Consider the following 27,464-nt stretch of genomic DNA (forward strand, 5'->3'; position numbering starts at 1 on the left):
TGAAAATCTCCTAACGGTTTAGACAATATTGATCCGTACTAAGTCAAATTATTTGACCTTTGATATTCAGGTATGACACTGACCTTGGAGATAGTGAACTGGGTTGTGGACTCTGTACGTTGCCTCGATGAGGGTAACAATTTGTACTAGTTTTATGAAAACCTAGTAAATTAGAGAATATGAAGCGGACACAACTGGCGGACAGATGGACATGCAATACTAAATATAACCCCCACATTCTTTGTATTTAATGGAATAAATGCAATAGAATTAAACGCAATACATACAGTACAGTGATTCTTATTCAATTGCGTGAAAATTCGACTTGTCACATTGGTCGGTATCGATTTGAGGTCCATTGACATTGACATTCACCGCATAAAGTGGTTTTCAATCCATATAACACTGTATCATTACTTTAAATTTCATTTTATTTATCTAAATACAATACTAAAGTTTTATATTCTGTACATTATCGTTTTAGTTCGTCTAAAGAGTTACTAGATGAGTAATTAATATAGATAAGTTGTCTGTGTGAATAAAAATTCTAGCAAAAGTTTTTATTAGATACATACTACATTGCTTTTTAGTGTAGACATGCAAGGCATCTTGCATGATATGTAAATTTATGGATCTGACCAATGTGATATTCGCCTCTTCGTCGCACAATTAACTGTTTATTAGACAATGCATGACTTAGTTAAAGTACAACCCCCTTTGCCGAGTCTCCAGAAAGTCTGACGATGGGACATATTTACATTACAGCATTTGCCTAGAAATATTTATTTACAAACGTTTTAACTGGCAATTTTTCTTGGATTTATCGTTATAGTCTTTGTACCCCATCGTTGAAAACTTCTTTTTTCAATGTGAGAGTTTTATGACCCAAGTCCCGAGCTTTTGTTATCTGAATGCTTCAGTTTATGTCTTCACAAAACGGAAAGGTATTGACGACTTGTAAAGTGTAAACTTCCTTTCGTCTGCTGGTCTGGCGTTATCTGAAGTATTTGTGCCGTCAAATCACGTTTCAATTTCTATTTGAGATATTATAACCCAGCTTTTTTGTCCATGTGTCACGAGGATTTCCAAACATTTTATTTTCTCTGGTACCAAAAACTTGTGTTCAAATTTACCATAAGATAGTTTCCCAAGAGGCATTTGGTTTCTACACATTCCGCCACGAGTAAAATTTCTGTTTATGAAAATTTCAGCGAAATCCAGCCGATCTTTTCCTGTAACCGGTGCTCCTGTCCGAATTGTCACTCGTGAGGACAGCACTGGTGTTTTCAATATTACTCTGTAATAGTCACTAGCATGTGGCGCTGCTGCCCAAAAATAGACAGTATTATTTATTTCATAGGCAGATTCTGGTGTAAAGTTTAAGAATGTTTTCATTGATGTCTCAATTTTTGCATCTGGGTTTGAAGTTAACCTCGAAATATAGATCTTTTCAGTTGTCGTCGGTAATGGATTTTCCCTCGGTAACTTTTTCTTTGCAGTTTTATCTTTAACAATCTTACCTTCTAAAGAAGAATACGTTCCTGAATGTTTGAACAGTTTCTTTCCATTTTTAACTTTCTTAGAATCATGTAACTTTATGAGTTTTAAATCTGAAAGTAGCAAATCACCAGGTTTTTCGACTTGAAAGAGTAACAGATATGTTTTCATCATACATAAGTCACGTGATCTGAAAAGTTTTCCAAAGAAGCCACCACCGAATTCTAAAACAAACCACTGATTTTGTAATCTTTCTTGGGTGGAGAGAGACGTCTCAATATCTGAAATGTAACCAGTGGCGGCAACAACGTCATCTTCGACGTGCAGGTAATAATCGGAAATCCCCTCACAATATCCAAACAAGTAGGCGAAGTCAATGTTTTGTTTTGTTCTCCGATGGACACGTTGAAGCGTATCATTGAATGTTTTTCTTGTTATCTTGCTGAAATAATTATGATAAACTATATAACTGTTAAACTTTGAAATGATAATGATGTAGATGATGATGTTGGTGACGACTATAACGTTAATGATGATGATGACGATAAAATGTGAAATAATGTTATAGTTTTCAAATGATATCTCTTGGAATTCTGAATTAAGTGTAATTCATAATTCATTTATGAAAAGCCTCGGTCAGTAAGGTAGGAGCAGGGACACAAATAGGTTTAAGGTATTCGGTCAACAAATAGGTAGAAAATCGATACCTGGTGATCCAATGTATTTTTTGTATCATTTGAAAGAGCTGTGTCTGCTGAACAACAACTAGAAAATAAGATGACCATAAATAATATGCACGAATCACTACAGTAATGTTTTTTGACTGCGAAAGTATTACACTGTAATAACTGGATTTCTGTTGAAGTATCATTGAAAACTGAAAAGTAAAAAGATAAACATTCTATTACATATTTTTGTTATGTAATTTATATTTTCTTTTTCAGTAGACAATACACTTTCAAATGATACCAAAATATATGAGCTTACCAGACATCAATATTTGATATATTTTAATAGCACAGTTATAAGTCGTTTACCTCTAGACATGGCAACATGTTTTTTTCTACATCTAAGTTTTGTTTCAAGAAATAAACTTGAGGAAAGATGCAGCTGACCAAGTTGAAGACTTTGATTATAAACCTGTATTAAGTTTGATAGCTCATCAAATACAGCTTAAGTATGGGCAAGAATATTTGTAAATTGTAACAGTCCAGTAATAATCTTAGCCGTTGGTGTAAGTCTAGAAAGAAAATGGCGTTGTACATAGTTACACTAACCAATTGAAAATATACTATCCAATTTCATTTCACACATTCCTCACCTAAAACGGAAAATAATAAATCTACACATTGAACGACTTGTAATTCATCTTCAGTCAACAACAATCACATTTTCTCAATATTTCTTATGCGTATTTAATGTTTACGTTTATAAAAAAGGCTTGGATAACCTTCCCTGTTTGGTACAATGCCTCTCATAGTTTACCTTGGGTTGGGCATACATATACAACTGCATTTTCTTTCTGGTCTGGTGCCAGTGTCTTAAGCTGACTTGCTTGGATCGTCATCAAAATCATGACAGGAGACAGGTTGAGATTTCAAGACGGTAATATGTAAACCAATGTGTCGAAAACCAAAACACCTGTACATAGAAATAAGCGCCTGCCGAAAATTGTCCGACAAACGTGTTTTAAGCTTCAAATGTATACTTGTATCGTTTTATGAGCAAGATCGTCATAAAACAAAGAATGAAATCTTCACCTACCCGTACACGTATGAAATCTCAACTCCCTATCGCTAGATATGTTGCATATATGTCTATTTTAAATCAAATCATACCTGAAGTTCGGATAGATGCCTATATCCGGTTGCACAACTTGTAACCCTCCCGTTACCAAGCTGTGATTGAAGTTGCTTTTAATCATTCGTAGAGTTTCTTCAGCTATTGATTCATTATGATAACCCATAAACACAACGATTACTACTCTTTTCTTGTCGGCCTCTGACATTCTTGTTACTAATGAATGAAGTGTATCTTTAAGGTATGAAGCTTTAGATCTTGGTACTGTACATAGGCCTATGGTGAGAAAACCTGAAAGACATGTACAGCTTATTTACAAATGAAAACACTAATCTGTTAACGAGACACATATTTCAAAGCGATAAGACAAGTGCATGCCCAAAAGTATATGGTGTAAACTACATATTGCACGCAACTTAAATGTTTTATGAACCAGTAAGGTAGTAACACAGATCATAGCTTTGAAAAAAAACCAAGAAAGACAAATAATTCTTTTCTATAATCATAATAAGAGTTTTAAACGACGAAAATGATCATTTCGTCCTTTCAGTAATTAGATACACCTTTTTATGTTTTGTTTCGGTTATGCGACAGATACATATGATTTAAAGTGCTTTCACAATTTCATTATAGCGAACAGTATAAATTTATCCTGACAGCGCATAGTTTATAAGATATGAGAAATTACAAACTTTTGTGAACATGCAGCGCAAATAGTAGTAACTAAACTCGATTTTACAAACTCCTGTTTAAATAGAAGTTTGGAATGCACAATTAAACGGTCCAAAATCGCCAGTGTAGTTTTTGCCCCTGACCGCTCTAAGGCGACGCCTCCCCCAGTAGTGTTTTGCCCCTGACCGCTCTAAGGTGACGCCTCCCCCAGTTGTGTTTTGCCCCTGACCGCTTTAAGGTGACGCCTCCCCCAGTGGTGTTTTGCCCCTGACCGCTCTAAGGCGACGCCTCCCCCAGTGGTATTTTTGCCCCTGACCGCTCTAAGGCGACGCCCTCCCCCAGTGGTGTTTTGCCCCTGACCGCTCTAGGGCGACGCCTCCCCCAGTGGTGTTTTGCCCCTGACCGCTCTAAGGCGACGCCTCCCCCAGTGGTGTTTTGCCCCTGACCGCTCTAAGGCGACGCCTCCCCCAGTGGTGTTTTGCCTCTGACCGCTCTAAGGCGACGCCTTACTGTGTTCCTTTATGTGTTTGTGTTGTCCTTGTAGTCTAAATTAATTATACTTGTTAAAGTATTGTTTGTTGGTCATTTGCACAGCCATGCAGAGCCTGCTGTATATATTTCTGTTGGATCTTAGTGCTTGACTTTAAGGTGGTAGGTTATCTTGTTACCAGGGTAAACTCAAATTTGTTAAACCGTAGCAAATTATTGTATTTCGTGTAAGTTAATGTTTTAGCTGCTACAATCTCAAGTTCGTTTATTTTTGTCCCTTTGAGTCCAAGTTTTATCAAGGTTTGAAGTACATGACCCTCCAAATGTATTTTATATTGAAAAAAAAGAAGGAAAAAACGAATTTTTAAAGGGAAAGGAAATGTTGTTCTCATGTTAAATCCATTTGCTAGGATTTTTAAATCATTTAAAGAAGAGAAAGAATTTTCAAAATCGGTTTAAGAATGAGAAAGTTATGAGCATCTGAATATTTTATAAAATGGCGGCCATTTTGTTTCCATGGCAACAGAATACAAAATGGCCGATTCATTAAATTTCTAAACACATATTAGAACTGTATTACTTATTTCTGTAAAATAATTCCTCTAGTTTTCCAGCTATAACGAAAGAAATTACCATGTTTTACATCTTACATTCTAGAATCATATGAAATTTATCTATTCAAAAGGTTATTTGCTAAATAAAGAATTCTTCAGTGTGTAAATGACGTCATAAACACACTTAAATGGAAGCTTCCATGATCAGTCTTTTTAGCTCATCTGATTTTTTAAAAAGAAGATGTTATTGTCATCACTTGATAGGCGTTGGCGTTGGCGTTGACGTCGGCGTTGCCTGGTAAAGTTTTATCTTCAGGTCAGCTTTCTCCTAAACTATCAAAGCTATTGCTTTAAAACTTGCAACATGTGTTCATCATCAAAAGCTAACTCTGTATAGCAAGAAACATAACTCCATCATGGGTAGGACAATATTTCTATTATAGAGAGACAAAAAATATCAGATGCGCGTCTGCACCCACAAGGCAGTGCTCTTGTTTAAAATTTCAAACTGCCATATCTTTTTCAATAGTGGTCCGATTTTAAAAATTTCTATAAGAATTATGAAAGGTTTGAGGATGGCTTTCATATAAAGTTAACTTATTGTCAGGCTTTCCTTGCCCTTTAACACTTTTCAGTGTATTTCGATTTCACTGTTATCCGTAGAAGTCTGCGTAGTTGATAATTTTATAAGAGTGCGCGCTAGCTTTCTGAAATAAGCTTTTTAAAATGTATACGCCGCGGGGCTCGTGTTTCCATGGTAACGCATATGATAACATTATTTTTACAGATTCAGTGCCATTCAGTTAATAATCAACATGAACTATTAGGGTAATATTATAAGCAGAATACTCAACACTTTACATGGTACCCTTTTTATCTGAACTTTTAAAGTAACCATAGCAACCGAGATGTTTAAAATATCTTATATCTTGCTTTTTATCGTAATTTCTTTGAAAGAGATTAAATAAAATTACCTTTCTCTTTTAATGTACAAAATGTAGCTTCAAATATGTTATTTCTAAAATAAGAAATATGTTTATGTTATTTACATTTATTTAAGGAGGTAGGATACCTTGTTACAAGGGTAAATTCAAATTAGTTGAAAAGCAGCATGTTTTTGTATTTCGTGTAATATGAAGTTTTAACTGCTACAATCTCAATTTCGTTTGTCTCTGTCCCTTCAAGTTCAATTTTTATCCAGGTTTGAAGAACATGACCCTCCAAAGGTATTTCATATTGAAAGAAGAAGGAAAATACGGATATTTAACACTTTTCAGGGTATTTTAGTTTCATTGATATCCGTAGAAGTCTGCATAATTGATCATTTTACTGGTATGCACGTTATCTTTCTAATATAAGCTTAAAATGTATATGTCGCGGGGCTCGTGTTTCCATGGTAACGCATTTTCTCTGATTTTTAAACAACTATGTATAAAAATAGGGATTTTCGACGGCTTCAGTGCCATTCTGTTAATGACCAACATGAAATATTTGGGTAATATAATTAGCAAAATACCAAGCACTTTACATGGTACCCTATTTTTCTTAAATTTTAAAGTAACCATGGCAACAGAGATGTTTAAAATAGCTTATATCTTGCTGTTTGTCGTAATTTCTTTAAAAAAAATATTGAATAAGATTATCTTTCTAGCTGATGTAGCTTTAAAACATATTTCTAACGTAGGTTACATTTTCGTGTTATTTGCATTTATTCAAACAAATTTCACAGCTTAGAATACGTGCAGCAGTACCCGTCGTCTGCCATTTTTCATGGAAAAATCGTTCAGCGTGCTGCTATTATTCTCATGGATATTGTTGAAATGAAAATAAAAAGCCGAAGCTGTGTTTCTTAAATAGACCAGTGTCAACGCTTTTGAATTTTACATTTAGATACATAGGTCACGGGCTTCGTTTCCACGGTAACATCAATTCAATTCAAGAAACCACAATTTTCTACTGAAATTTGAACAATTTTAGATCTTAGTTTTAGTATGTAAGTAACAAATTATCAATGGAACCTGAAAAATAGGTATTACAAATCAAACTGCTAGACTTTTTATTTGAAAATGGCCGTAACAAGTAACCTTTCACCCAACTATATTCCAAATAACATTGGTTGCCATCATCCATTTTCTTACATTCCGCATAACATTTCAATATAACTACATAAAAGAAGCAAAATATTGATTATTATTCAGTGCAAAAGACTCATAAAAAATATTTCAGCAAATAATGGTTATTTGAAAATAGTTAAAATAAAGAAAATGTACAGAATTACGTACTTTCAAGATAAAAGCTATTAATTTTGCGCGGTAACTGACACGTAACGTCATGACGTCAATGACGTCATTTTAAGGCAACATTGTTTTGAAGCGTTTCTGCTGCAATTTATTCATTATTTCTGCATTATTAAACCATAAAGCATCAGATCGTAGACAAATTCATGATTTGTTTTCAGAAGAATGAATATACAAACACATTTAGTTTGTCGAAAACGTCGTCGTAAATCGTCACATTAGCTTCCGGTTGGACATGCGCACATACAAATATGAAGGTAACCTACCTCCTTAAACAAATTCAAAGCTTAAAATGCTTATTGTAGTACTCCTCATCTGACATTTTTATGGAAAAATCAGTGCGCTTGCAATTAATATTCTCATGGCTAGTGTTGAAATACAGTTAAAAAGCTGAAGCTGTGTTCCTTATATAAACCAGTGCCAACGCCTTTGAATTTTACATTTAAATATATTGGTAACAGGATTCGTTTCCATGGTAACTTTAATTTAATTCAAGAAATCATTGGTCATTACGGGTCCACTGCCTTAAATGTATGATTACAATTTTACATTTTCCTAATTGTATGTTTGAAAAATAAATAAATATATAGCTTATGAGAAGTCTTCATAATTTTCAAATAGCAGGGTTCACAAAATCTTTTGTCTCGAATTTAATGTTTATTGTCATGTCATAACAGGAGAAAAACATTGTAATACGTCAAACAAAATGCACCTATAAAGTCCCCCAAAGTCCCCCATGCTAAATTTAACAAAGAAAGACACAATTCCTTCTCTGATTTTGGATCCAATTATACACAAATGGGGATAAATTCATTCCTAATTCTAATAAATAATTATCATCTTAATTTTTTTATTTTTTTATTTCTACTGATTCTTTGTATTTTAAAGCTTTTATTTCACAATATTAAAGTAATGGCGGTGGTGACCGCAATGGTCAAATTGTACAGAGAAGGGGCGGATAGCGGGGAGAGGGTGTTCTACATTCACATTCTTTATCTGTTGTTAGACCATGACCTATTTTTTGCGGAATTCAAGTTTATTGCCATTATTCTATTAACTGGACGTTAATGATTTCTAGACAGTTGGCGAAAGCCCAGAGTAAAAAATCCGTAGGCATTTTTTAGTACAATATGGTATCATACATCAAAATGTTCGTACAAGTGAATAGAAATCAGTCAGGGTGGATACCAGACTGAAATATTCTGATTAAAGTTGGTATGAGGCCCCAAAAGGGGGCATCTATGAAACAATTATAATTGAAATAAAATGTCTCTCAAAATATAGTCAAGGTATCAAATCTGGGTATAATATATATACAATTGGAAAAAATAACTATATAGTGTTTTTTATCATTAGTTATAATTTCCCCCTTTAGAAATAAAGAACTAGAGGCCCTTAATGGGGTTTTTATTTCATGGACATATATATGCTTATATAGTTAAATTGTTTTCACTTTTTACACCTGTTTTAAATCTACAAATCTGTGCATATCCTAATAGATGATATGCAGTGCATATACATATATATTTATTGTCATAGAGTAGTATCTTAACATATAATTTCCGAGGCCACAAAGGGGTGAACTCTCAAAATGAATATTCTTAAATGGACATGCTATGTTACTTAAGTGTACACTCACTCTCTCTTATGATCAAACATTTATTGTACTTATACCTATAGTGTAAAGCGATTTTCATGTTATGATTATTGTAACAGTATCACATTCTATTTATTTACAAAGCGTCCAGAAGACATAGATGAAACAAAAAATGTGGGAAATATTCAAACCATTTTTCACATCATATATTATGAAATGAAAATACTGACATCCATTCTCGTAAGTATTTTAAGTTTAATATATTTGCAAGAACTATATAGAAAATATTTGGACAAAAATAGATATTAGGAGACGAGTCCGGCTTAAAAATCAATTTAGGTCAGCTACCACTAAATTTCATATTTTGCGAAGGTCAGTTCATGTACTATATTAGGCTTACATTAGATGTGTGAGTTATAGGATATGATTCCAAAGAAGCATCTGATAGATTTTATTCCCTGCGCAAGGACACCAGAATAAAATAATTCAACCTTTAAAATTCCAAACAAGGCCACTTCAGTCATGATTATTTTAGCTTTAAATGCACACAAATTTAGGATACAACTAATTTGCATCATAATTTGAATGGAAATTATGACCGTTGGGTCTGAAATTTTCTAACTAAGAAAATGAGTGATCACATTCACACATTTTGTTCAGAAACTTATCATTTGCAACTTATATAAGTATCAAAATGGAGTTTCTTTTTCAGGGTTATGGAGCAACTTTTTTCTGAAACTATGGAAGCAACATCAAGCTTAAAAAGAAAGCCTACGGTTGTAACAACTGTAGTTGAAAGATGTCTTTTCTGTCAGAGAGATAACAAAAATGAAGTGACTAGAGAAGGGCGAGTAGATAGCATAGAAAGAGTACGAATTGCATATAAACACAGACGCCAATATGGTGATGATAAGAATGATGAATTACTAGACAGACTAGACAATCTTAGATCTTGGGATGAACATTTTATATGGCATAAAAACTGTTACAGCATGTTCACAAGTGAGGAAAAACTGTCAAGGTTACAGAAGAAACATCGTAAAGATAGTGAATATGCAGAGATTCCGTGTGACAGGAAAGTTCTAAGGCGATCATTAAGTTGTTCAAGTGTAAACTGGTCACTTTGCCTTTTTTGTCAAACTTTATGTAAAGATGTTGAATTAAGAAATGTTACTACATTTAATATGTCAAATAACATATTGAATATGGCTAAAGATGACATTGACTTGTCCCTGCAACTAGCTGGTGTAAGTGACTTAATAGCCGCGGAGGGTAAATACCACCTGAAATGCTATAGCAGCTTCACGCGTAAAATGAATCAGTTGAATAAAGAAACGCCTACAGGAGATAGATCATTTAAAAAACTTGTTCACGAATTGAGATACGCTTTAGCAAGAGGAGACGTGTTTAAGATGAACATCGTCTGGGAAAGATATGTTGATATAACCAAACAGTTTGGTGACCAGCCTCAACAAAAATATACATCAAGGAGAGGAAGCTTTAAGGAAGATTTAGCAGATGTTTTAGGTAAGGATGCAGACTTTGTGCGGCCTCTAGAGCAAAATAAACCTTTGATTATATTTCCTACAGCATATTCAAAAAATGCAATACTGAAACTTAGCAATGAACAGGACGTTGAAGAAAATAGATGCATGTTGAATAAATCTTCAGTGCCAGAAGATGAAGCAACCGATTTTTTTAGGTCTATGTTTCATGTGATAATGAAAGTTAGGAACGATCTTAAAGATGCACCAGAACATCGGTCTTGGGTAGGAATTGATGAGAAACACGTAAAGGACATAATACCAGAGAGTCTTTTTTTGCTATTGAGACTTCCTTTGAGGGTGAGACAATTTTAGACTCTGATGAAACTAGGACAGGAAGCAAACATATACAGACTAGGAAATGGGTATACAGCATAGCTCAAGATATAATATACGGAGTTTCAGGAGGTAGAAAGTTGACTCCTAAACATATTGGAATAGGGATGACAGTTCATCAAGCGACACGCTCAAAACTGCTTGTGGACCTTTTACACGAATCATGTCACTCTGTGAGTTACGAAATGGTCAGGAGGATAGACACTAGTATTTCAGAATGCATAGCAGAGAAATTCCTAGAAGATGGAAATGTGTTTATTCCAAGAGGAATTAAACCAAATGTATTTGCTCATTTTTCTGTTGATAACATAGACATCCTCGAAGATACTTTAGATGGCAAGAACACATTTCATGCCACACAGATGGCTGTTTGGCAGAGAGGCCCTCCTCGAGTGACTGAAGGTGACTTGCATCAAATAGGCATGGAGAAGGTTTTGAAGCATCCTGCTCTAAACGAAATGAATAAAATACAATCAGTAATTATGCCAAAAACGAAACCAGAACCATCCTTAAATATCATTGCACCACAATATGAAAGTATCATTGATTTCAAAAATAATCGTGAGAGCCCTTCTTCAAAAGACTTAGCTTGGTTGATGGCTAGAACTGAAAATGATGGAGCTCAGCATGTTCCGGGTTGGTCAGGATTCAATAAAATGATATCTTCTGTGTGTCCCGAAATCACAACAGCTGGGCTATTGCCAATAATTCAGCAACCTGCGCATGAGTACGACACACTTAATACTGTAATTATCCGTTGCATGGACATTTCGAAAGCTTTAGGACAAAAACACACAGTCATTACAGCAGATCAGGCACTTTACTGCAAGCTGAAGGAACTTGTTTGGTTTAAGGCAAACGAGTATCAAAATGTTATAATCAGATTGGGGGGTCTCCATATGATGATGAATTTTATTCAATGCATTGGAAAGCATATGGAATGCTCAGGATTAGAAGATATTTGGACAGAAGCGGATCTGTTTGGTGAAAACACTATACACACAATAATGAGTGGAAAGGCTTATAACAGAGCTGTAAGAGCTCACAAACTTACATATGAAGCACTATGGCGTGTGCTTTGGTTACAGCTCAAAGAGTGGTTACATGACAGAGGAGAACAGATTAGTGTGTCAGTAACCAAATCAGCAAAGGATGTGATATTGGCGTTTGATGATGGAGATAAAAATACAATATTAGAAAAAGTAGAGATTTTATTAAAAGAAATTAACGGATTCCCCCAGATCAGACAGTTTGAAGAAGAAAATGCCAGCAATCATACATTTGTATTTTGGAGAGCCTACATGAGGATGGTAAACATACTTCTAGATTTCTTGAGAGCAGAAAGGGATGGAAATTGGAATCTCCACGTATCTTCATTTACAAGAATGCTACATTTCTGTTTGTATATGACCATACAAACTATGCCAGATGGGGACCGGTGTATTTGTTAGATATGGCCACCTTGAATGAATCTGCTCCAGAAGTTTTTTCGGAGTTTGTTGCGGGACATTTTCCAGTAAAACGAAGCGCTGATGTATTTAACCAGGTTTCAGCTGATCAAGCTCTAGAGTGGTTGAATCGTTCTTGCAAAGTAGCTGGGGGCTTAATAGGAATAACACGAAATGAGACTGCAAGGGAAAAATGGTGTCTGACCTACAATGAAAAAACTTATGTATCTGAATGTACAAAATCATTGGTGGGTATAGAACATCATGAGTTAGTTCCAACTCGATCAGACTCCCTTCCTTCAGGAATATCAAGAGATGAAGATGATGTACGAAAACTTGTCCACCAGTTTCAGAGATTCAAAGTATTTGAGCAATCAACAGATCTACGGTGTATTACAACTAATGATGTTGTACCAGAGGAAATCAAAGATAATTTATTGCAGACTGAAGAACGTGGACAAAGACTACTGAAACAGTTTGTGGACGAGCGATTTAACAAAAAGAGCTTACCATTATCAGCCCCGATCCCACGGAACAAAACTCGTACATTTAGATCTCTAACAGAAGTAACTGTAGAACGAAATAATGAAAAGAAAGTTGTAAAAGCTGACCGACACTTGTTCCAAAGGCTGCTTGTTGCTACTGATGCAGGTCGTGATATAAATTTAACGGAAATATTGAAACATGGATTGTCTAGTGTACCACTTGCTCTAGCAGATATAAGTGGAAACCTAACACCTACCACCAAGTCACATCTTAGTGATATTCTGCAAGAAAATATAGATATCAAAGTATCTTTACCCAAAGATGATAAAACATCTTGTTTACTGATTGATGGACCCGCATTGATTCAAGCTATAGGAAAACCAACAGGATCCAAAACGTTTGGAGATCTGGCAGATATATTCTGTGATTGTATTTTTAACAAATATGAGTTGGGCTACAAACGTGTTGATGTTCTGTTTGATAGGTATGATGACTATTCAATAAAAAATGCAACAAGGTCTAAAAGGGGTGGAAAAAATCGCAGACCGATCCGTAAAGTAGTAGACAGTCCTGACGTTCCATTACCACAAGTATGGAAAAACTTCATTGCTCTACCGCAAAACAAAGCAGATTTAGCAAACTTTCTAACGTCTGAACTTATGAAAAGAATTACGACTGTCCCAGATAATTGTGAACTGGTGACAGCAGGTGGGTTTCTGGATCAAACAGATGTTATGTCATCAAGTGAGCGTGACTTATCACTTTTGGCAGCTAACCACGAAGAAGCTGATACCAGGCTCGTGTTACATGCTTCTGATGCCAGTAAGCAAGGATTTCAAAGGACTACAATAAAATGTGCTGATACCGATGTTTTGGTTCTTTTGCTGCATTTCATTGATGTGCTTTCTGGTGAGGTTTGGTTTAAGAAGGGAAAGAAACTCATTCCGATCCATGAGATAGAGCTAGATCCTGAAGTCAGAAGAAACATCATAAGCTTCCATGCATTAACATACAACGTCTTGCTAATGGGTGTTGGTAATAAGTCTGCTTGGAAGATGTTTACTAGATATCCCAAACTTCTGAATTGTTTATCAGCAGATAACATAAATGATGAGGCCAAAGCAGATATAGAAACATTTGTCTGTAAAATGTATGGATGTGATGCATATAGCGTGAATCTAGCAAGAAAAATAATGTTTGTTCGTGCCAAGAAAGCTCCAGGGGCTCTGCCACCTACGGAGGACGCACTACATTTTCATATTAAACGTGCGCAGTACCAGGTTAAGATATGGACACAAGCAACGGAAACAAAACAAAATATTCCCAACCCAGTAGAGTCCATGGGCTGGTATAAGGACTTGTCAAACAGATGTCTTGTACCAAAATTGATGAGCCTGGAGCCAATCCCAGCAGCTTGTCTCGAACTTGTGACATGTGCATGTAAAACAAAATGCAGCAGTGGAAAGTGCAAATGCTACCAAAGAAAACTGATATGTACTGAAGCATGTGGTTGTGCAGCTGTGGAATGTCATAACCCTACTGATTGATTAACTTGAAATACAGAAAAGAACTTGAAATATTTTCTTCTATAAACACAGTGCAAACTTAATACAATTTAGAAACATTTTAATATGTTCCAATATACATCATGCGATATATTTGTATGGCTTTAGAGGAGATTTGATTTTTCTGGTATAAAATGATAAATGTATTTGTGCAAATTTTCTATTAATTAATGGCTGGTGGACAATTTAAATGACAATGAAATAAGAAGAATAATAACCCCGTTGGGGCCTCATAATAGTTTCTCTTTGGTAGAAATAACTTTATAAGCAGAAATGTTTAAAAACTTAAGACATTTTGATGGAATATTGTATGGGTTAGTACAAAAAAAAAATAAAAATGACAATTTAAGTTAATTTTCAACGATTTTTTCTTTTTACTTATCGGTCATTATACAGTAAATGGACCCACATTGATGCCTCTTTTAGACAGTAATTATTTGAATATGTATTAGAATACCTGTTTCTCATTTTAACATTAAGATAAGTAGCATATTACTGTCATTAAGCTTTCATTAACAGTGTAAAAACAACGTATGTATAACATAAGCATTGTTTATTTAAAGGTGTAATTTATTTAACAAAAAACCCTTATTGGGGCCTCAATTTCTTAAATTATTAGTATATTGTGTCAGATATTTCATATCACAATAAGTTTAACTAAACTAGCTATAACTTTTCATTAAAAATAATAAGAATAAAAAAATATTATATTTATTCTCTAAAATAAAGTAAAATGAAATGACCCTTTTGGGGCCTCATATTTTTTTCAAAATGAATTTTTCAGCCTGGTATCCACCCTGGCTGAATTGTAGCATCAATAACGAACATTTTGAGGTATGATACCATATTGTACTAAAAAATGCCTACGGATTTCTTACGCAGGCCTCTTATCTGAGTTCGCCAACTGTCTATTCTACGTACGCTACATTTTCGATTACATTAAGGTAGTTCTGCACGTTTGGATCTAATTTTTTTCTACAATGTAGAATTTGATTAAACCCCAATTTTTCAAAACTTCAGAATATAACTAGAAAATTCAGCAAATAAAAAACACAAGGTCGTGTGCTTGATTTTTTGCTAGGCTGATTTGAAAAATTTGGACCTCACGCAATATTTCATAATGGGAGTCTATGGGAAAATCATAACTTTCATAACATTTTCGCGAATAGAATTTTTTCTACAATGTAGATTTTGATGAAACTTCTCAAAGTTGTAAATAAGCACATGGCCTAAAGTTTGGTGAAATAAATTGTATAGGTCCGTGTGCTTATTTTTGAGATATTTGGCCATGATTAAACAGAACCGGATATTTCACGTTAATTTTAAGACATTATTTTGATTTTTTTAACGTGACACATGTTTTAATATCATATTTTGACTTTAGAAATATAGCAACAGTGCCATTGTAACAAATTTACTCACAGGTTTCGATTAATTCATAAATTGATTTTCATTTCCGTACGCCAAACCCAGGCTTTATTCTACGTTTTCCGGAAAAATGACGTTACGCCATCACTTCCGGTTTTTCAAACGTGCAGAACTACCTTAAGCATATAAAAATCATCCAGAATATAAATCGCCATCAAAGTAACAAAGGATGATCTTATAGATTTTAAAGATGGTACCTACCCAAGAAAATCTATGGGGAACAACTCTGAATTGACAAAAGAAACTGAAGCCAACATAAAACATTGGTCAAAAGTGAAAGAAAAATCAAATAGTTTCTTTTCGCAACAACTGATCTGACAGGCAAAATATGACCTATATTTGTTTAAATCTCTTTGTATTCAATATACAACATGCACACTTTTTCATGGCTACACTGACAATGTAGTGAGGCCCTGATAGAAAGTTTAGTAGAATCTAGTGCATGAAAATAAATAGAGGATATTTGTTTGTTTCAGTGAAATATCAATTTTATTTCACAAGTGAGCATCAAAAACTGAAAATAACTTTTTTGGTGATCATGAGTGAAATAAAATTGATATTTCACTGACACAAACAAATTTTCTTTTTATTTCATGTGTAAAACATTACTTTTGTTGCGTAATTTATAAAATGTCGAAAATCGCGGGAAATGTCAGCAGAAAGCATAACACAAATGACGTCATTTTAACGACGTCATCGTCATTATGGTCCCCGGTATTCATAACGCTCGGTATACAATTTGACTTCAATTGCGACGGAGGACCGGAACAAGTTCGGCAGAAACAGTGAAAAATAAAAATGATAATCTACTGTTTCAAAACTGTGGATTATCACTTTTATTTCACTGAGAAAATTGTATAATTCACTGGAAAACATAAAATAAAGTAAAATAATGAATAAACTCCATTAGGCCCCTAAAGAAATTTTACGACATTAAGAAACGTTATTTAGTTTTGATATTTTAGCCAAAGTTATTTATTGTTCTCGATGATCAGGGGCGTAGCGTGATCCATATAGATGTTACTCAAGGGGAGAGTGTGGGAGGAGGAATCCCCTCCTCCGGTGGGGTCCGGAAATTTTAGAGCAAATATTTGGTGCTTTTCTAACCAAAACTATGCTCCTTTAGTTTAGACCAAAGTATTCACAAACGGCTCGGAATGTAAAGAAAGGTCTATATAAGTTGATAAACGTTATAAATCGGGGTTGGGGAGGGGAGTGGGGCTGACATTTTGGGAGGACTTGGACTAGGCAGGACGAAATTTGTTATTCACAAATTAACAACACGAGTTCTTTTTCCAAACTTTTTTGTTGTATACAAAATTTGCATTCACTATACATTTTATATGGCCGAAAAGACAAATGCGTTAATTTTAATAAAAACAACATTAGAGTAATAATATCAATGACGACCCTTTCCGCGAGATTGCACGCGTAATCTGACGTCCTTCACCAAAAAATGAACAGAATGGTCACGTTCCAAAAATTATTTCAAAATTGGACGCCAAAACTTTGAAAAAGAACATTTAATTATAGCTTTAACTAATTTTTCTGGTGTCAAAGATCACAGAACACGACTGTATGAATTTTCACTGGAGTTAAAATATTTCAAACAAAAACCAGGAACTGTATTTTTATCGGAAGGCGAATTATAGTTGGACGTTGGCGGGCCTTTTTGACTGTTGTGTTATAGGATGACGGAAAGATCAATATCTTGACATTTATTTCGATTTTCTGATACTCCTAGAAAGCAAATCAGTTATTTTTGTAGCAAGCTATCGTAAAATGTAAATATAAGAATTGAATGCTGTTTTTTGTGCGTTCATATGGGTATGAACCACACTGGAAGACCAAGAATCGCTTGCGCGATTCATGAATTTGCAGGAAGTCCCAATGTGCTCTATACCCGTATAAACGCATAGAAAATAGCATTCAATTCTTAAATAAAGTACGCATGTGTCCATACGTGTTACAACAGAATATATGCAAATTACCTTGCAGTAAATACTCTAAAATGCCTATGAACTGATCAGACTGCTGAGGACAAACTTTGGCTTATGCACAATTTCAAAACAGACAAAATGATGAAGCTATTTCAACAGATTCTTATTTCATTCTTCAACTAAATTTACGCTAAATTCTCTTTTAAATATTGCAGTTATAGGAAAATGTTGTAAGCATTATATTGATTTCTAGACCAAGTTTACAATTTACAATTTCCGTGAAATGTATCACTGCATTATTGGAAACCATCAAGTAAATAATGATACAGACAAAAGTCTTCTGACAGGTGTTTAGGCTGAAATATAAAATCTATATACGAAACAATAATAAAGGAATTGTCCTGACGATATTAGTAATTAAATATTTGCTGGTTCTGAGTATTTATTACACAGATAGATAGATAGATGGATAGATAGTTTATTCAAACAAAAAGGCAATATGCACATATGTATATCCTAGGTTTCTAAATTACTTTCTGGTACTTATAACATGTGTAAATGTTTAGTTCTGCTCAACTTGGGGCTAGAGGGCTTGCACTTCCACTACCGTCAATCAAACCGAACATGCAACATTTTCGTTTATGTCGTGTTGGGCGACCTGTGGTTTTCCACTTTTTCATTTTAAAGAAATCGAGGTATTACCGTATTTCAAACGTATTAAGGTGTAGCATGTATACTTATTTCGTGCGTTAAATAATTTTGATTGATGTATTTTTCTGCAATAAATTTTGGGAGATGAGTGTAAAGGCATAAGAAGAATGCGGCTGGAATTGAAATTTGGTTTCTTTATACTAACCCCTCCCTCGACGGAGTGATGTAGGGTTGAGTAGGTGCTTTGCAGTATAATGACCCGGAAATATATAGTCATAACGGTATGTTTTTCAAGTAGAAATTAATGAATTGATAGTTTATATGACTGAAATTGAGTGTTATACTATGGCAATGAGGATAACAAAGTCTAAATGTTAATTTATGAATCTGTTCTTTTTGCTCTCGTTGATTCTCTTTGATTATGGGATAGATAACTTACTTTAGTTTAGGAAATAATGCTTGGGAATTGATAATTGTTACAAACACGGTTGCTTATCCTTCCAAATTTTACTAGTGATGGACAATTGCCATTAGGAAGATCGTTCTTATGGCCAATACCAGCTATAGTATATATGCATCTGAAATCATATATATATTTAGAATTTTCAATGTATTTAGATTTAAATATGTATTTACAATAACAAGTACAAGTGGAGAAAAAACAACAAAATTTATAAATTTTGATAAAAGAACAACAGCAATCTGCCGTCACAAAAATTATTAGTCAAGGACCAAGACAACAACATACTCATATGCTATGACATTGTCCCTACCCCCATACCCACTCCTGATCAGTTTTATATTGCTTCTACGGAGTTTTTAGCCTTTTTTAAATGTTACTCAGTCGAGTAACTGAGTATGCCACGCTACGCGCATGATAATGATACTTTGGTTTACACAAAATTTATATATTAAAATGTAAAATGTATATATCCAAAAGTGAGAAATTACAAAAAAAGTTAAATTGGTATCACATCTGTGTAGACTGGTTATATTCATCATTTCAATGAATCATTTTGAGAGTGTTTCTTATGCTTTAGTCATTCTGAAGCATTTTTCTTACTGTTCAAAGAGTACTTTGCTGCAAATAATGTAACACTAAAAGTCATTGTCATCAAATGAAATTACAACATTTTAAGGTAGCTGATAAGTAATGACTCTCTGCAATGCATTTTAAGCAATTCAACATTCTGTGGATGGAACTATCACGATCATTGCTTTCCATGGGAAAAAACGAATAAATGCTGGAAAAGGATACCTTAAACAAATGATAAGGTGTTTTATTTATTGTTGTAAACAAAGTAAGCGGGTTACTTCAGATATCAACATTAATTTTCAACTCTAAACTGTTTACACAATTTGAAAAAAAAATTGATAGGGCCTCTCATTTACAATTATATCAACAATTATCACCTGAATTGAGTGCATTCGTTAGTGGAAAATATTGATGGTAAAATGGTGTAGGGGTTTGTTTACATTATTAAATCTTTAATAACTTCTTTCAGGTAAACTTTTGGCATGGTTTTTTGGTAAACTTATAATAAAGAGCATGTCATTATCTTTCATAGCAACGGATGTGATTTTAGGGGTACGTATGTTTGAATTGGAGTAAAATAAAAAATATACTGTAGTATAACATTTTTGAATAAGTATGTTAGTTACAGATCATCTTTTTTAACATGATTAAGAAAATGAAAATTCCGTAAATTAACGTTTAACTTTGATTAATTTTCTCTTACAAAATTATGAAGAAACTTATTCTACTGAATTCTGTTCGTGCTACATTAATTCTCGCTGTCAAAACAATGTTTCAAAACAATGCGAGATTTAACAATTCCCGCGAGGTTTATAGGGCGATAACTATCATTCTAATTATGATATCGCATGTCTTTTCTTAATTCTCGAATCGGGAATTTAAAACTCCGCTTAAAGAATGATCCATACCTGCAAGAATTAGTAACACTTCGCACCCTGGTGTTACGAATTATTTCTCATTCTAACACGATCCGATTCATTTTCCTGTTAAACAAAGAAGGCAGAAAACGGTGAATTATTATACAACAAATCACTGTTATGACTTCATAATTATTACGTCATAGCGTCAAACGGCATAGCGGCGCGCTGAAAAAGAAACCGTTTGAAAACGGGCAAATATTTAATGAATGTCATCAAGGATGTACTTAAAAATCCTTGGTAAGGTGTTAGAATCGAAATAATATATCTCATTTAGTGATTTGCTTAATTAAAGAACGGTTATAAACGGGAAATGACATTATGGGGACAAGGGAGAGTAAATTTGAAAATTCCACAAATCTGCGTTGATACGAATGCACGAGACCAGACAAAAATATTGGCGGGAGGAAAAGTTTTACTAAATCTTGCATTGTGAATTTGGTTTTCGGGGACTTTTGAAAATTCCCAGTGCGATAATTAAGAAATACATGCGAAAATTAAGACAATTATTATCGACTCAAAAACCTCGCGAGAATTTTTGAATCTCGCATGTATATATGTTTAGCGGAATATCGCAGGTGAGGCGAGAATTAAAGTAGCACGAACAGGATTCTGTATAATTCTCAAAAATAGAAACACATATAAAAACGCTACAGTTTTACAAAGGATATCTTCTCAGATCAAAAATAATATAGAGATATTTGTATAAAAACACTCTTCAATGAAAAACCAGGAAGAGTACAAACATTACATACCTCGATTTTGTCTTTGGTGTCCCAGAAGTAATGTGACATTGCCTCCACAATGGGTTCGCTGTATTGGCACATTCATGGCGGTGGTGGAGTCCATTTGCTGGGTACTATGGTCTAACAAACGTGTCTGTTCTTTTGTACCCTCGGTAACGCTTGGTGCCGCGGTCAGTATTGCATGGTTCTATAACAAAAAGGAGCTATAAAGTATGGCATTTTCGCGCTCATTACATGCTTTTAACAACGAGAGACGTGTACGCTCTTACTACATTTTAAACTATATAAGTACATTGACTCTTCGAACGTTTATTAAACTCTTTACTGCCAAGAAAATACAATAAACTTGTTTAAACATTCCCTTCTTTGCTCAGCTATAAAATTAAGTCAGTCAGTGTGTTGGTTTGATGTAATCGATTTCCAAGAACAACAAACCAGCAGAGGAAAAGTGTTTTTGAATCAAAATCAAAATATGTCACAAAACTGTTAAGAATTAAACACATCACACAAGTAAGTGTAAATATACAAAAATGCTCTTAATCCAAATCATTTGAGCCGTGCCATGAGAAAACCAACATAGTGGGTATGCGACCAGCAATGATCCAGACCAGCCTGCGCATCCGCGCAGTCTGGTCAGGATCCATGTTGTTCGCTTTCAAAGCCTATTACAATTAGAGAAACCGTTAGCGAACAGCATGGATCCTGACCAGACTGCGCAGTCTGGATCCTTGCTGGTCGCATACCCACTATGTTGGTTTTCTCATGGCACGGCTCATATAACGGTTTGTCTTTAACGTCCGACTTGAACACTAGATATAACCCAGTGTCACTGTGAAGACATAGACTTTTTGTTTTGATGGGTCAGTGCAACTGCACAAAACCTCACAGCCTGTATTTCATTTATAGACGGTCACTTAGTTATAACTACTGACCGGGACAACTTAAATGGTTGTAATTTTATATGTGTTCGTAAACGAATTTTGGTAAACCATTAATAAAGAATAAAATGATATTACCTTTTGACTTTGAAGCGGAGAGTTTAAGGTGATATGTTTGAAATAACACAAAAGGACAGTGTTGTTTACCAGAATCATTCACAGAAGCATTAACTTTATACATAAGTTTCTACGCTGTAAAAAACTTACATGTAAGTGTTGTACAGAAGACGCCGACATCCTGTCTGTAACACAAATAACACAATTTCTGTTAATTATGTTTTATAAATTAGCAAATGAGTGTACCACTGAATGAAGGAATATATAAGTGAGTGAGGCATTGGGCTGACAACTGTGCAAGTGAATGGCGTAAATAACTGAATTGGTGGCTGAGTTAGTCAGTGTCAGATTCTGAGCACTTGAGCATGCTTTTTCGTGTTATAACATCTGCAAAGAAGAAGAAGAAGATTTTATTTCAGATTCAATAGGCCATAGGCCCATGTGAACATATACATGAATTACAATTACATAACAATAGCAAGTCACGTGACAAAAATTGCGTTGATATAAACCAGCTTTAAAAAGTGCATGTATAAACACAACGTTCTGCTCAAAATAAATAGCAACGGGACATTCTTAACTAGCAAAAGTAAGAAAGATTAAGGGTTCAACTGACCGTCAAGTAATTTGTTGTATGCGGAGAAGGTGTCATTTCTTATTTTGTTTTGACTAGCTGAGTATGAGATTATATCAACACAAATTTACATATTTGTACAACATATGAATATACAATACTACATCGCTATCTTACATATATATCGTACTCAACATATGTAGAGACAAGGTATAATAACAAAATATATTATGTGCCATTTATAGTGTTTCTAATTTCAAACGATTTAAATATGTATATACTTAAACGCTTAATTACATTTTCATTTTTACACTGAAAACAACTGTTTCAATTTAAACATACTTGGTCTAATCCAAAAGTACCTGTTGATGTATTGTTTACGTAAATCGTAAAAGGATGAACATTCTAAAATGAAGTGAAACTCATCTTCAAGTTTATCACAAATTGTGCATTTTCTATCTGCTAATGGAATACGTTTTGGTCTATGCCACCTGTCAGACTCAATCTTAAGGTTGTGAGAGGAAACAACTAACCTGTTGAACGCTATCCTAAATTTCTGTACGTTTAAACATTTTAGAAAAAATTGAAAATCAAAATCAATAATCTCCCTGAAGAAAACATCTGCAAAAGAACATGCGCTAAATGAATATATTGTCCCTCAACGTCATTCAATTTCCATGAAATATGCGGGAATGTCTACGTTGTTTTTTCACGTTGACGTCATTTCGTTTTGAATTATCCGTTTTGGGGCCGTAATACGTTTAAGCTTTGCCACGGAACGCGCATATATGAAAAAGTGTTTTAAGGTTAAAGGTCAGTAATTCAAATCCTTCTTTGTTTCATATATAAGAGATGGTTTTCTTCGTATTTGTCAGATGGTTTTCTTCGTATTTGTCTGATAGACGCCAATTGGTTGAAATATCATGTACTTTGTCTTCTTCTGCCAATATAACATGTGGTGTGCCCCAGGGATCTATATTAGGGCCTCTGCTTTTTCTTATTTATGTGAATGACATGTCAGCTGTTGTAAAAAACAAGCTGCTTCTCTATGCTGATGACTCAGCAATTCTTGTGTCTGCCAAAAACAAGTGTGATATTGAAAATCTCTTAAGTCAGGATCTGAATATTGTCAGTCAATGGCTTGTATGTAATAAACTATCTCTTCACCTTGGTAAGACAAAATCTATTTTATTTGGGTCAGTACAAAGGTTAAAAAAACATGGTAATCTTGATATAAATTGCAATGGTCAAACTATTGAATCCAAATCTTCAGTTAAATATCTTGGTGCAACCATTGATCAAAGTTTGTCATTTGAGTCAGTGGCTAGGTCTGTTATTAAGAAATCCAACGCTCGGTTAAAATTCCTCTACCGTAAAAGTGAATTCCTCACTTTGCACACAAAAAAGCTCTTAGTTACATCACTTGTACAATGTCATTTCGACTATGCCTCTTCTACTTGGTTTAATAGTTTAACACAGGAATTAAAACACAAGTTACAGGTCACACAAAATAAACTTATACGTTTTGTGTTGAATTTAAATCCCATGTCACACATTGGAATTGAGCATTTTTCACGTCTTAACTGGTTACCAGTTTCAAGTAGAGTTAATCAAATAACTCTCTGTCATGTTTATAAAATAAATTCTAATATTGCTCCTTCATATTTAAGTGAACACTTTACCCCTATCAATACTGTTCATGATTATCCCACAAGGTTCAGAGCAAAGGCAAATGCCTCCCTTGATGGTACAGGTTTTTCAATGTCAGATAGTAAGAGATATGCTCTCCCAGTGGTCAAAGGTTTTGGGAAAAAAACATTTGCTTATAATGGTTGTTGTTTATGGAACAGTCTGCCACAAAATGTTAGGGATGCCACAACCATGTATTCATTTAAACGTAAGGTTAAGGAACATTTTTTAAGCTTAATATGACTTTTAGTTAGATTGCATTATAGATAGATTTTTGCATTGTGTTTTTTTACTAGTCAATCATTTTTTATACTAGTCAATCATTTTTAAGTATAGGATTTTTATACAAACTTATCTTCGGGTATTTTTCTGTGATTATTTTTTTACTGTGATAAATTATTCTTCCTATGTCATACAATACTATATCTTAAGGACCACAATGGAAATAAGAGTTTATTTTAACTCTTTTTTGTGTAATCCTTAACATATAATGTTGATTGGCATGGCTATATTAATTCATACATGTTTGTTTATTGTTTGATTGTATGTTTTAATTATAAGTCGCCATGTAAATTGTACATTTTATGTTGAAATAAATCTATCTATCTATCTATCTATCTATAAAAACGACAACTTCATATCGTCTTTACGTATCTTTAGAGAACATCACTTTTTCCTACACCTATTTTTCATGAAAGTTCTATCACAAATTAACGAAAAAATGAAAAGAAAATAGAGGGTTATGTAGTTCCTAGTGAAATGCCAGTCAGTTGTGGTCTGCTACCCTAAAAATGGCGCATATTTACTCTCGTCCACGCAATAAACACCTACTTCCGGTTTCGATCTGCAAAACTTGCCATGTGGGGTGTATGAACATGAAAACCGTCTCATTTCATGCAGAATGTCTTCTAGTAGTGAGAAACGGTGATTAAAGCACTCGTTCTACACGAATTTGCGCAAAAAATGGGAAAATTAGGATCTATTTATTATGGACTTCTTTCGACCTTATTCCTATAAGAAATGTTTCTTTTCAAATATCACATAATTTTCATTTCTATTTTCAAGAAAGATGTAATACCAAACATACTGCCAAGTTTCATTGTGAAATTTCGAGATTTTAGAGAAATATAGACATTTAATAGAAGCCACCCCCTACCAATTTACTGGGCTAAATTTTGGCCCTATGGCCCTTTTATTGTATATTTTGGTAAAAGTTTCACTCGTTTGCATTATTTTTCACTTGGATTCTGAAATATCATTCATTCCGTCATGAATAAGACCCAAAAGGATGCATTTTGTGCATTTTCTGACATTCTGGAGACAAAATACTGGCTTTTTAATCCCAGAAATCGCTGCTGAATAGGCGCATCTTCTCAAAATATGGTCAAAATTCAAAAATTTTCAAATTTCACTATTATTTTGCATAACACCCTTTTATATCATAAACAACCGATCTATGACTATTAAGACTAATTGCGATGTGTTTCGAGAAAGTCTTATTTCAGCTCTTATACAGTACGTGAGCGCGAGAATCTCTCTGTTAACACACGTTTTCTCTCCTGTTAAAACACCCCCGAAAAGTGACAAGAATAGCAGTTTTATGCTAGAATGTATAATATGACGTAGCGTTTTAGTGTCTTGTTCAGCGTTAAATTGTGTTTTGCACTATGCAATTTCATTGATAATAGCCAAACATAAATGAAATGCAATCATCATGTGCAATGATATTTCTACTATTGGAAAATGTCAGACATCAAAGTTTATACATGTTACATAAAATGTGGTGTATAATTTACATAAACAAGAGGGCCATGAAGGCCCTGTATCGCTCACCTGACCTATTGACCTAAAGATCATCAAGATCAACATTCTGACCAAGTTTCATTAAGATATGGTCATAAATATAGCCTCTAAAGTGTTAACTAGCTTTTCCTTTGATTTGACCCGGTGACCTAGTTTTTGCCCCCACATGACCCAGATTTAAACTTGACCTAAAGATCATCAAGATTAACATTCTGATTACGTTTCATGAAGATACAGTCATAAATCTGGCCTCTAGAGTCTTAACAAGTTTTTCCTTTGATTTGACCTAGTGACCTAGTTTTTTAACACACCTTACCCAGATTTAAACTTGACCTAAAGATCATCAAGATCAACATTCTGACCAAGTTTCATTAAGATATGGTCATAAATGTAGCCTCTAAAGTGTTAACTAGCTTTTCCTTTGATTTGACCCGGTGACCTAGTTTTTGCCCCCACATGACCCAGATTTAAACTTGACCTAAAGATCATCAAGATTAACATTCTGATTAAGTTTCATGAAGATACAGTCATAAATCTGGCCTCTAGAGTCTTAACAAGCTTTTCCTTTGATTTGACCTAGTGACCTAGTTTTTTAACACACCTGACCCAGATTTAAACTTGACCTATAGATCATCAAGATCAACATTCTGACCAAGTTTCATTAAGATATGATCATAAATGTGGCCTCTAAAGTGTTTACTAGCTATTCCTTTTATTTGACCCCTGTGACCTAGTTTTTGACCCGACCTAATCCAGATTCGAACTTGACCTAAAGACCATCAAGTTTAACATTCTGACTAAGTTTCATGGAGATATAGTCATAAATGTGGCCTCTAGAGTGTTAACAAGCTTTTCCTTTGATATGACCTAGTGACCTAGTTTTTGACTCCATCTGACCCAAATTTAAACTTGACCTATAAATCATCAAGATTAACATTCTGACCAAGTTTCATTAAGATATGGTCATAAATGTGGCCTCTACAGTGTTAATTAGCTTTTCCTTTGATTTGACCTGGTGACCTAGTTTTTGACCCGACATGACCCAGATTCAAAATTGCTCTAAAAATCATCAAGTTTAACATTCTGACTAAGTTTCATAAAGATATAGTCATAAATGTGGCCTCTAGAATGTTAACAAGCTTTTCCTTTGATATGACCTAGTGACCTAGTTTTTGTCCCTACCTAACCCAGATTTTAACTTGAGCTGTAGATCATCAAGATAAACATTTTGACCAAGTTTCATTAAGGTATGGTCATAAATGTTGCCTCTACAGTGTATTCTAGCTTTTCATTTGATTTGGCTTGTTGACCTAGTTTTTTATCCTACATGACCCAGATTCAAACTGGACCTTAAGATCATCAATATTAACAATCTGACCAAGTTTCATGAAGATACAGTC

At 34.2% G+C, this 27,464-nt stretch overlaps 1 protein-coding gene across 5 annotated transcripts in view; it reads right to left on the reverse strand.

Annotated features, from left to right (window-relative positions):
* Nucleotides 1–231: 231 nt before the first annotated feature.
* Nucleotides 232–27,464, reverse strand: part of LOC123536079 (alpha-1,3-mannosyl-glycoprotein 4-beta-N-acetylglucosaminyltransferase C-like) — a 30,382-nt gene continuing 3,149 nt past the window's right edge. For 4 of the 5 annotated variants that reach the window (XM_045318892.2, XM_045318890.2, XM_053528450.1 and 1 more), the window contains 4 exons: nucleotides 22,149–22,183; nucleotides 21,013–21,190; nucleotides 3,336–3,588; nucleotides 232–1,939 (listed from right to left, as the gene is read on the reverse strand). In XM_045318892.2, the coding sequence (XP_045174827.2) occupies nucleotides 1,021–1,939; nucleotides 3,336–3,588; nucleotides 21,013–21,190; nucleotides 22,149–22,183 (1,385 nt within the window). In that variant the 3' untranslated portion in view covers nucleotides 232–1,020. Of the gene's footprint in view, nucleotides 1,940–1,988; nucleotides 2,375–3,335; nucleotides 3,589–21,012; nucleotides 21,191–22,148; nucleotides 22,184–27,464 lie in introns of those variants that run through there. The other variant, XM_053528451.1, reaches the window with a different exon arrangement.

This window comes from Mercenaria mercenaria, chromosome 17 (genome assembly GCF_021730395.1).
Source record: "Mercenaria mercenaria strain notata chromosome 17, MADL_Memer_1, whole genome shotgun sequence".
Taxonomy (NCBI): domain Eukaryota; kingdom Metazoa; phylum Mollusca; class Bivalvia; order Venerida; family Veneridae; genus Mercenaria; species Mercenaria mercenaria.